A 12,566-nucleotide genomic window follows, 5' to 3' on the forward strand; every position below is an offset into this window, starting at 1 on the left:
TGGATAGAGTGCTGGGACTAGGGTTAGGAAGACTTATCTTCCTGAGTTCAACTGGCCTCAAACACTTACTAACTGTGTGACCCTGGGCAGGTCTCTGAACCCTGTTTGCCTCAGTTTCCTTATCTGTAAAATGAGCTGGAGAAGTAAAAAAAGGCAAATCACTTCAGTATCATTGCCAAGAAATCCCCAGATTGGGTCACAAAGAGTTGAACATGACTACAATGACTGATTCTTAGCATAGTACCTTACACACTGTAAGTCTATGATAACTCTTCATTGAATTTACTTAAAATCTTTCAATATGGTAGCAATAACACTATCAGAAATCCCTTAATAAATGTTCTCTGTGTACATAAGCTAAATGCAATATTTCTCAAGACTAAGATATCGTTGAAAAGATTTACGTGCTCTACCCTAGAGTGATCTGAAAGTCCAAAGAGTTAAAAATGAAAAGAAAATAAAACCTGACAACACTTAAAATTCTTGATAATAAAGAGCTGGTTTAAGAGTTGGTGAAAACGTGAAAACCAGCATTGTTTCTTATTTACCCATCTGCTTTACCTGTTCTTATTTATAATTTCTAGTTTTCAGGTTCTCTCTATAACGTTCTCACTGTTTTCCTATTGCTTCAGGTTCATAAAGTCAATTCTAATTCCATTCTTACAATTTAGTTTACATTTATTGATTGCCCAAAGGGCTCTCTATGAGGTGCTATGAGGAAAATTGTCATTTGATTTTCTCTTAATAGGTGTTGAAATCAAATAGTTCCTGCTAGGCATAGTTGAATAGCTCTAGTACTTACTAGAAGTCAGTTTCATTCCTAATTCCCAATTATTTTCACTTAACATCTTGGGAATGAAAAGTTAACCTCTTTGTATAAAAGGTATGGATGATAAGAGAAGGAGAACATATGAATGTGATTAATGTCTTTAGAGAAAATATTTTAGGTAGCATGTCCTGGTCTCACATTGATGAAAGCAAGAAATTACCTATTTAGCTCATCAGCCTGTTGCTGAAGGTCCTGTGCATGCTCTACAGCCTGATGGACCAAGTCTTGATTGAGAGTAGTCAAATTGGAGAGTTTATCTTGTAGCTCTTTTTTGGCTCCATCTATTTCTGCATAAATCCCTGATGCATTCTAAAGAAAATATCAAGATGAAAATTAATAAGAAAGTAAATTTAATACAAGTTCAAAATTATTACTCCTAGGAGACACCTCTCTCCTCCAAAAGAAAACCACCAACCATCATTCTCTCAAATTTGAAGAGCAATTAAGTTTATCACTGAGAATATATGTGGGACCAAGGTATTCTAAAAAAACACTGTTCTCTTGTATAGTCTAGTTTTTGCTGTACCATACTATGCATTCCCTATTTTCTAAATGATGCAGAAAAAGGTACTATATTATTTAATAAGAGTTGGATGAAAATGAAATTGACCATTAAATATAGTTTCTGAAAACCTGAAATTGGATCTTTTGTTTAAAATTATCTTATCTTTGGTCTTTTCTTTTCACAGACTCTTATTAGACATTTAGTAAGAGTATTTTTTTTTTTGGTCTCATGATTGGGCATCACTTATGAAAAAGTTATCCAACTAAAAAATGTTTGATCTAAATTTTATAAGTGTAAAAAGTAACTCACGTGTTTCCCCATTACTGATTAGGTACACATAAGATAATGCTCCATGTCAAAAACAGTGAAAGCTGCTTACAATATATTTCATGGTGGCATAGTTGATAAATTGTTGTAGTATTTAACAATTTTTTAGTATGTGAGCCTTTTGAAACTAAAAATCCACCTTGGTTAAAGATAGTCCCTAAGGTAGAAAATAAAATTATTTGAAAAGTGAAAACTCCAATCATAAATTTCAGAGTTGAAAGGCACTTCAGTGCTCATCAACACATATCTGGAAAAGAATTCTCTCCACAACATACCTCAACTTTTTTCATGCAGCCTTTTATTAAAGACCTTCAATGACGAGGACCCCTTTTAGTTTCTGAGGTAGCCCATTCTAAATTTGGATAGATCTACCTATTAATAATATTATTGTAGGTGAGGGAATGGTGATCAAAATTGTTCAACTACTCTTATTGGCTCCTTTATGCTACTGTCCTTTTGCTTACACACTTTGTTTCTACTCTGGGTGAGAAGTAGTATCAAAGAATCTGTATTTCTCTTTATTGGAGAACATTGACTCTAAGGCCCAACGAGGGACAGAACTTCTGGCAAAATACCTATGTTAGAGCTAACTCTATCTATTCTGTGGGAATATTTTCCCCATAGTTTTCTCTTCTCAACTATATTTCCAAAAATATATACCCCACCATGAAATACCAATGGTTAACACTATTTCTAAAGAAGTATATATTTAAAACATATAATGTAGACATACTTTCCCCAAGACCAGAGTAAAAAAGCTTCAGATTCCCATGAAGAAGTTCAAAGGGAGAAAGGAAATATAGGACTACCATCTTGGGTAGTTTGTAGTCTTAGAGGTGGTTTTATCTATATAGCTTCTACCCTCAAATACCTCATGCCTAATTTATTCAAACAGCATGATTCCTAGACTCCTTTTCTTTGCTTCTTTCTGCTGTCCCAGCTCCAGGTGCCTTTTTTCAGCTCTATGTGTTTTCTTGTAAAGTCGGGAGCTAGATTTCTCTTTGAGTCTCTTTCTTGAACTCAGTGAACTGGCTTGTAAAAGCTACAGGTGGCTATGCCAGCTAGAGGCACAGCCTATCATTCTTTCTCATCTGGAAATTAATTCAAAGGACTAACTTGTATCTAAAGGGATCTTTAGATACTCTTGCAAGGTTGCATTTATACAGTTAACCATCTCATTTTCTATCCCCTTTTCTGTGATAAGTTCTGTGAAAGACCAACTTTCTTATCATATTATTATTTCTAATAACAATAAAAATGGCCAACGTTTATGTAGCTCCTTAAGGTTTTCAAAGAATTTTGCAATCACTATTTCATTGGATATTCACAACACTGTGAAGCAGATGTTGTTATTATTCCCATTTTACAAATCATAGGACCATAGATTTAGAGCTGGAAGGCACTTTAAAGGTCATTTTACACATGAAGAAACTGATGATGTGAGAGGTTAAGGAATTTCCCAAAGGTCACAAAAAAAGCCAGTAAGCATCGTGGGAATCAAACCTGAGTCTCTTAGACTGCTCTATCCATGGCACAGACTGTAATTTCTAGGCATTGATTCTAGTTTTGCCCCTTGGGGACAAACAAAGCAAATTTAATCTCTTTTCCAGCTGATAGCACTTCAAACCTGGGAGAAGGTTATTATGTTCCTTTTAAGTTTGCTCTTTATCAGGTTAAAAACAATCAATTCCTTCAAGTGATTCTCACACAGCACTTCATAATGCCTGTTGTCTTCCTCTGTGTGCTTTCCAGATGATCAATCAGTGTCCCTTTAAAAATGTGGCACCCAGAATTACACACAGTATTTGAGATGTGATCTGACAGAAATCAATTAGCTTTTTTCATATCAGAATATTAACTGCTTAGGTTCTAATTGATTTGTTTATTTTAATTAATTAAATTTCATTATTTCCCCCTCTGAGTTGCCTAGTTTGTTGAGTATGTAATCACACACTGAGTTGACTCAGGTAGTTAGTTACCTTAATGACATCACTTAGGTCAGAGATGGTCAGACGAGGGATTTCCAGAGATTCTGTAGATTCACTCAGAGAAGTGTTCACCACCTCTACCTGTTCTTTGAGCCTTTCGTATTGTTTCTGGGCAGAGAGGACATGGAAAAGAGGAAGAAAAATTTAAAAAATCCAGACAAGGATACCTAAAAGGAGGAGTTAAAGCTTTTGATAGGAATATCAAAGCAATTGATATCAAGCAATGCAAAGGAAACATGAAAGTAAAATACAGATTTGATTTCTTATTGATATTGTATAATACAATGGATTGAGTGTACTAAATATATAGAAAATATGAATGCTAAGTCCTAATCGCTTCCATTCTTCAATACGTATGTCAACTACTAAGCTTAATTAAAGCATATCTAAATATATATACTTTTATATATAAGTATGCATACATGTATATCGTCAATATGAAATACTGACTTTAATTAGAGCATATATAAAGTATTAATTTCAAGTAAAATACCGACTTAATTGAAAGCTGCAAATGCTTCCATTATTTAAAAGCTAGTTTGCTGAATTCTGTTCTTGCTCTGGATTCCCTGTGAATTCTTCCTATTGTTAATGGATGCTCAATAGCTCATTTTTTACCTAACCTTAATCACTGAATGATGAGTTGCCTCAGTCAAAACTGAGATCTGTTAAAGACCTTAGCAAAAAGGGCAAGGTCTCTCACTGCATTCAGGGCTGTCTCTAGTCATCTTGATCTGTATCTTCACATTGGACCCAAATGGCTCCGGAGGAGAAAGTGAGGCTGGTGGCTTTGCACAGCCCTTCCTCACTTAAATCCAATTCATTTGCATATCATGGCATCACCTCCTGTGATGTCATGGTCCTTTTCAGGAACGAAGGACAAACAATTACAACAGCCCCTGGAATGCTCAATAAGCATATGGAAAGGGTAATTGGTCAGGTTTTGGGAAATATTTTCAGTTCTACCTTCAAATGTAGGGTCTATTAGATTTTAGTAACAGGCATGTTATGATTCTAAATGGGATTTTACTTATGGGTCCCAAATGCATTTGAGATTTGAAAGTAGCAAAGGTTTTAAATGTAGCAGGTATGTGAATGAATGAAAGGAGTCACTTATTAAATACTTACTAAGTGATAAACACTGTTCAGTTTATGGTTTTATTAGGAAGAGAGCCTCTGAATAGGTTGCATTACGGACTCTCCTCTTGGACTTTCTTTACAATGTCTTAGAAACCTTTCTACCTCAGATGCTCATTTCAGCCCTGGGCTTCACACATTGTAATTACCCTGTGGACTCTCCCTCTAATTTTTCTTTTTTGGGAGGTGAGGGAAGGTAAGGCAATTGGGGTTGTGACTTGCCCTAGGTCACACAACTACTTGGCTGTCTGAGACAGAATTTGAATTCAGGTCTTCCTCACTCCAGGGCCAGTGCTCTACTCTCTGCACCACCTAGTTGCCCCTAAATTTAGGTCTTTAAAAAAATTTTTTTTTTTGAGGCAATCAGGGTTAAGTGACTTGCCTGAGGTCACACAGCTGGTAAGTGCAAGAAGACAGATTTGAACTTAGGCCCTCCTGACTTCTGGATGGGTACTCTATCCATTGTGCTACCTAGCCATCCTCTCTTCTAATTGACTGACTCCTCTCAGAGCCTCCATTTTAAGGGGGATGCCCAAGTCACCCATATCTCCATTCCTCTCCATATCTTATTCCTGATGATACCCCAGACTTCTTCTACATCTCTGCCCTGCCCTGCCCCCTCCAGTTCCTTCAACCTATCTCACTCCTCTTTCCAGCTTTCCCAGCAAGTACTGTTTTTCTTTTTGTTTATATTTGTATCCCCAGAGTTTAGCACAGTGCTTAGATGCTTGTTGACTTGATTTGTTGAGAGACATATATAAAGTGCTATTGAATGAAGAACATTCATTAAGTGCTCATTTCTGTACTAATCTTGGGAAACAAGCATAAAAGTGAGATAATCCCCACCCTCAGGTAGCTTACACAGTACATAACAGAGGAATGGTAACCAGAGAAGGGAGTTATGATCTGGGAAGTCACAAAGAGAGTAAGCAGAAAAATAAAGCAGTCAAATTACATGGACTTTCCAGAAGGGATTGGAAGTGTTGATTCAATTAGAGTTTTCAGAGCAAAGATGAAAAAGTAAAGGGATGGTTTTGGAAAAGAAGGGAAGGTGTAAGTAACAGGATGGAAAATGACCTGATGAAGAAACTACATGAACCTAGAGAGGGCAGAGCTGAGTTACCTAGCTTCCCTCAGGCATGGTCTCTTGAGATCTGGTCCTGAAAGGGTTAAGACTTAATATTCATTGAGTTAAACTGGACTGAACTTTTGAGGTGAGAAGTCAAATATTTATTTTACATTTGGTCACAGGGAAGAATAAGAAGTTGTTTTGGAAATGACAATTTTAATTGCAGCAGGAAGCCCTTAAGTTAAAACTTATTCGCAAAGGCACGATTCCATAGCAGAGAACATTAGCCCCTCTGCAGGATAATTAGCTATTTGCATAAAAGCCTTCTTTCCAAGCTGTCTTCACTTCCATTTTTCTCCACAGAGCCATCTCTGATTAAGTGTAAGTGGAATGTGGGTCCCCACTTTAAGCACATCACTGGCTGACAAAACAGACAAAATGTCTCCCTTCCCTCTCCCCACACCCAGCCCATCCTAACTCTACTACAACCACCATAAATAGAGGGCATTTTTATTTATGCACTCCCTTCTCATAGGAGAGGCTCTGCATTGCTGCATGCTTTCATCAGACTTAGACAGTTTTGTTATTGTAGGAGCTCAATTAGTACGAGCCTATGATGACAGAAAGATAATCCACTTCACTCTTAGCTTCACAGGGACTCTCTTTTATATTTGTAATCCTAGAGTTTACCATAGTACCTGGTATATAGTAAACACTTAGTGAATGTCTTTTTTTCTTCTTTTTCCTTTCCTTTCCTTTCCTTTCCTTTCCTTTCCTTTCCTTTCCTTTCCTTTCCTTTCCTTTCCTTTCCTTTCCTTTCCTTTCCTTTCCTTTCCTTTCCTTTCCTTTCCTTTCCTTTCCTTTCCTTTCCTTTCCTTTCCTTTCCTTTCCTTCTTCTTTCTCCCCATCCTTCATAAATCCAGTGAATTATTACCGTTCTTACTTCTGCATGAAGTAAGTCCTTAATAAATGCTCATTGACTTCCTTATTGATTAACAAGGAAGGGAGCAGAAACAATTGAAAGCATAGTTTGCTGCCCTGTAGGCTATTTGCATGACTTAGCTCAATCTAAGGTGGTTTCCCTCAGATGACAGTCTGAAATGGACTTTGAAGAAGCATTTTCTAAAGCAAATAGTTCATCTCCCCCATCTGCAGGTTACAGCACAATACTAGTAGTCCTGAATAAGAAATCCTGCAGCAGGGTTGATAAATTTTTCAAGTTTTTCATATAGCATTAAACAAATAGACAAGACTCATAAGGAACTTCTGAGAGAGGAAACTCCTACCAGTGTCAACGGACACTTTTGCAACTTATAGTCTTACCTAAGTATGACTTGCTTAAGGTCACACAGCCAAAATACAGTAAAGTCAAGACTTGATCTCAGAACCTCCTGGCTTCAAGGCTGGCTTACTAATCATTATATCACCTGTACCTCTCTTCAGTATTAAAGAAAGACCACTGAAATAAAAAGATCTTCATGAAGAAATCTGCATCCTCTTTAAAGAATTAGAAAGCAATGAAGAACAATTCTGAAAAAAATGAAGTCAATATTTGCATACTGAAGCATGATTACTGTCATGTTCTGCATGCTGCAGGCTTTATTCCACATCTGGGAGAAGTGGTTTGCTGGTTTTTCTAAGAAACCATAAGAATAATGGGAGGCCAGTACAAAGGGAAATTCTATTTATGTGAATTCTTATACTTTCTAAAGACCAGTTTCTAAATTTTAATTTGAAAGCTTTGTTCAGCTGATAAAACTCATCACTGGCCAATTTACCCTTGAGGGCAATGACCAGGAGAGATGAAAAATATATTGAGAATTTCTATTGTGTTGATACTATTTGTATACATCAAGCCAAGTGCAGTACATAATTATTCTTGGTGTGCACTGAAGCAACGTTGTTGAAGATGCACACAAGCAGAAATCTTGTCATTCTTGTCTCTGCTACTTTGTCATTCATTGGTGTCATTCTTTGTGAACATATGAAGTGTGTTGCCCTACAGGACAGGCACAAGTAAAATACAGGATTGTAAGACATTCAGATCTGCTTTGTAAGAGTCATGAAGTCAAATTTCACTATGGTCAAAGCAAACTTATTTGAATTAATTAATTAGAAAAAAACTGGTCTATTTTAGTGAAAAGTCTTAACTGCACTAGTTTTTTAAGAAATTAAGAAATTTTAAGAAATCAGAATTTTTTGATTTAAGTATATAAAATGCCTTAAAAAATAGATACCAATGTTTCATTCATTCATTCACTTATTCATTCATTTAAATATTTATTAAGTGCCTGTGAGGTGCCAGACTCTATACAAGGTATTGGGATACAAAAAGAAAAATTAAAAATTAAAAATAGTGCCTACCCTCAAGAAACTTACATTCTAGTTTACACAAAAGCCTTTCCTGACATTTTCTGCAATTAATATAGCAATTGCATGTGAAAAAGTGTTCCACAGTGTTCAAGGATGCTTTAGTCCTTCAAGAAATAGTTATTGGGCACTTCACTCAAAAAATGCATAAGATACAAGGTCCCTGTCACACAGGACCTCACAATCTAGTAGAGATGTTATGAACACAAATTATTATGATGTGGAGAAGGTATATGGTAATCAGTAGACCAACTATAGGTTAAAAGAGTAAGTGATGAGAGTTCACTTTTAGTGGGATAATTGGGGATAGTCGTTATTAGGGAAGGAAACACTTAAGTTGGATGTTGAAGAAGGAAATGTAGGATTCATGTAGTCAGTGATGGAGCAGGATGACATTTCAAAGTAAAGAAACAATATGAACTATGTTTCAGATGTAAAGAAGTATAATGTATGTATCTGGAAAGGCCAGCATTCCAAATTCAACTCAACAAGCATTTATTAAGTGCCTATTGTATGTCATTTCCTGTTTCCATCCTGGGCCATGTCCAGTTATCCTGATGAATATCTGGCCACTGGACCCAGATGGCTCTGGAGGAGAAAGTGAGACTGGTGACCTTGCACAGCCCTCCCTCAGTCAAATCAAAGTCAACTGCAAGTCATATCATCATCTCCCTGATGTCATGGTCCTCTTCAAGAATGAAGGACAAACACAACAATTGTATGTCATTTCCTGTAGCAGGTGTTGGGGATACAAAGACAAAATTGAAAACAGAGTGTGCTCTCAAGGTGTGGAAAATGTATTTGGCTAGAGCTGAGTTAGAAGAGGAGTTAGGGGTGAGGGTGTCCTTCTGGTTGTTGGGCTCACAGAGTTGGTCTTCATTACTCTCCCTTTTGCTGTCAATAAAGAATGAAGGGAATGAAAAAACTGGTGTTGGGTTGATTTTGCTGCTGCTATGTTCTACAAACAGAATATCTCAAAAGAGGTAGTGAGATACAGTAATAAAGCTGTGACAGCTGATCTAGTCTAGCACCCTGGTTAGCTGAATTCTATCAGTTGGTTTATTTCTGGATCCTCTTACACAAAAGTATGTTGGTGGTGATAGCGTTTCACTCATCTGACTAGTCAACTGGCACTTGTTGATGTCTCTTCTGTACCAGGCACTGAACTAAGCACTGCGGATACAAAAGCAAAAAAACAGAACCCCAAAACAAAAAAAAAACCCCAATACAAAAAACACCTCTCCTTTACTCTCCAGGAGCTCACATTTTAGTGGGGGAGACACCATGGAAGCCACTATGTACAAACAAGCTACATACAAGATGAAGTAGGGGTGATTTCAGAGGGAAGGCGCTAAGATTAAGAAGTACTGAAAAGGGTTTCCTTCAGAAGGCAGGATTTTAGCTGAGACTTAGCCAGCATTTATGTAATGCTTATTTAAGGTGTGCAAAGTATTTTTACAAATAACTCATTTTATATTTCTTTAGTGAATGCTAGTTTTGACAAAAATTATGTATATATATATATATATACACTTATATATACATATATATGTATATATATGTATGTGTATATATCTATATACTTACGCATGCATATATATACACACATACGTTCAGTAGTTTCAGCCATGTCTGACTATCCATGGCTGCATTTGGGGTTTCCTTTGCAAAGATACTGGAGTGATTGGACATTTTCTTCTCCAGCTCTTTTTACATATGAGAAAACTGAGGCAAACAGGATTAAATGACTTGCCTAGGGTCACACAGCTAGTAAGTGTCTGAGGTCAAATTTGAACTCAGGTCTTCCTGACTCCAGGTCTGGCATTCTATCTACTGCACCACCTAGCTGCCCTTCCACATATACACATATACACATATCTATATATCTATATCTATATCCATGCATCCATATTTACTTAGAAAGGAAAAGAAAAACATTGACATTTGTAACATTACCAGACATTTCTCTGTAATATTGTCTGTGTTCAGTTCTATTTATGTCTTTCCAATGGAATATCAGGACAGTTATGGGTTCATGCAGTTATAGTTGTCAGGGTTTTATTGTACCTCATTGTCCCGTTGTCTGGCAGCATTGGCCCTGTTCATGTCCTCAGCATCTCTGACACGATCAAGAGACTCATCCAGTGACTCCTGAAGTTCTGACAGTTTGGCATCATAGTCTTCAAGCTGCTCTAATACAACAGGAAACAGCAACCTTGTGTCATTGTGAAGCCGTTGCCAGATTTCAGCGAGGGACAACACTGAGAAAAATTACAAGAAACTAAGTTCGTTCCTTCCATTCTACCTAATGTTCAGAAAAAAAATTCAACTTGCAAGCATGTTTAATGCTTAGCAAGCATCCTCTACAAAGCAAAGACTTCAGCAGTCTCTTGATGATTATTGGTTCCCTGAGGTGGGGTATATTGGAGGATTAAATTTAGATCCTTCTGCTTATGCAGATGTCATGATAAGCTGTTGTCAATAAGACCCATTGGATATTTTTGGTTTGTCCAATTCTGCCATAATGATAGAGATCAGTCTCAGATTCTTCTCTGGATCAATTAATTTCAAGATTCATATGCTTGGTCTAACCTATACTTACCCCTCCCAGACAAATTTTTCTAATTCGTGCTTGGATCTGGTTGTGCCAGAGGCAAAATGCCTCTGCTTAACACTCTGCAGTGGCTCCCTATTGCCTTCCAGGGGCAGCTAGGTGGTGCAGTGGATGGAGCACCAGTGCAGAAGTCAGGAGGACCTGAGTTCAAATGTCACCTCAGACACTTGACACTAACTAGCTGTGTGACCTTGGACAAGTCACTTAACCCCAATTGCCTCATCCTGGGTCATTGCCAGTCATCCTGATGAATATCTGGTCACTGGATTCAGATGGCTCTGGAGGAAAAGTGAGGCTGGTGACCTGCACAGCCCTCCCTCACTCAAAACAACGTCAAGTGCACGTCATTATTTCTTTGATGGTGTGGTCTTCTTTGAGAACGAAGGATGAACACACAATTACCTTCCGAGACTAGCATTTTTGGATTTAAGACCTGGATCCATTACTTTACTAAACTTGGGGAGCAGGGTCTTTTCACTTGATCTGTCCGATTCTCAGTTTGCTCATTTTAGGGATAATATCTGTCCTGGAAATTTTGTAGGCTTGCATAGAACAAATGAAATGTATATGTTTACAAAGTAGTTTGTAAATGTTAAACATTATATAAATGTTAATTGTTTTTGTTATGGTTAAGGTAATAATGACATTTGGAAGGATTTGGGAATACTTACACAGTAAACAGGAAAAACATAATTGTTCCTAAACATATATACTTTGATCTAGAAGTTGAGAATTTAAGTATTTCTTCTATTTAGGTAATTATTTTTACATGGAAATAATTCCCTTTTAAAATATGCTAATTATTTTTGCTCTGCCAACTATTTATCATATTTATTGAATTATATGGAAGAATAAGAATCATTAGGATTTTTACTGATATATTTTTTGCTGATATATTGTAGAGAGCTAGTTGTCTGGCAAAATATTGCAAAGAAGAGGTTTTCTGCTTTCTGTTCTTTATTTAGCTTAATTATTTATTTAGCTTTTTTCCTTCCAGTTTAGTAGCAAAAGCTTACTCCCTATGTCAGATCCTAATCATCAAGATTTCGTTGCGTAATAGAAAGAGAAAGAATCTTTGAAGAGACTTATAGTACACTTTTGCACTTTCTAGAAGACTGGTAAAATGTTTAGAGGAACAGTTTGGTGAAGGAGAAGGAACACATATTTGGGGTCAGCAGACCTGGGTTCAAATCTTGGCTTTCTGACCATAGTTACGTGTCATTGGATTAATCACGAAAACTCTTGAGCCTCAGTTTCATTCTCTATGCAACAGGAATAATAATTCTTATTCTATTTACTTTAAAGGAATGTTGTAAGGGAACTACAAACCTTAAGTATAATATAAATTATTACTTGGAAACTTTGAACACCATATATAAATATCAATTGCTTGTTGCTATTGCTTTTCTTCAAGAAAAAACTGTTCCAGTTCCAGAATTTTTTAAAGTGAACTGTGCTCTGCCCCTCCCATGCCTGGCATTTTATCCTACTGCTTAAAATGTGCGCAGCAGATGCATTTGCAGTGCTGAATCAAAGAAGGTATTCTCCATGCACTTATGAAATTTGATAGATACATCCACTGGTCAAAGTACAGGACTCCAAAAACAGCAAAGAGAGCTCTAAGTGCAAGCCCCAGCCCCCATCGCTGATGAAGAGCGACTCGGGGAACTGAAACCACTGGACGCTTTGATTTGTCTGAACCAGAGACATATCCTATTTTCCATGGA

The 12,566-nt window shown here is 36.9% G+C and overlaps 1 protein-coding gene across 4 annotated transcripts in view; it reads right to left on the bottom strand.

Annotated features, from left to right (window-relative positions):
- Nucleotides 1-12,566, bottom strand: part of LAMA4 (laminin subunit alpha 4) — a 200,191-nt gene that overhangs the window by 61,439 nt on the left and 126,186 nt on the right. For all 4 annotated transcript variants that reach the window (XM_072643068.1, XM_072643066.1, XM_072643067.1 and 1 more), the window contains 3 exons: nt 10,293-10,486; nt 3,641-3,757; nt 990-1,138 (listed from right to left, as the gene is read on the bottom strand). In XM_072643068.1, the coding sequence (XP_072499169.1) occupies nt 990-1,138; nt 3,641-3,757; nt 10,293-10,486 (460 nt within the window). The remainder of the gene's footprint in view (nt 1-989; nt 1,139-3,640; nt 3,758-10,292; nt 10,487-12,566) is intronic.

The sequence above is a fragment of the Notamacropus eugenii genome, chromosome 2, assembly GCF_028372415.1.
Source record: "Notamacropus eugenii isolate mMacEug1 chromosome 2, mMacEug1.pri_v2, whole genome shotgun sequence".
NCBI classification, from domain to species: domain Eukaryota; kingdom Metazoa; phylum Chordata; class Mammalia; order Diprotodontia; family Macropodidae; genus Notamacropus; species Notamacropus eugenii.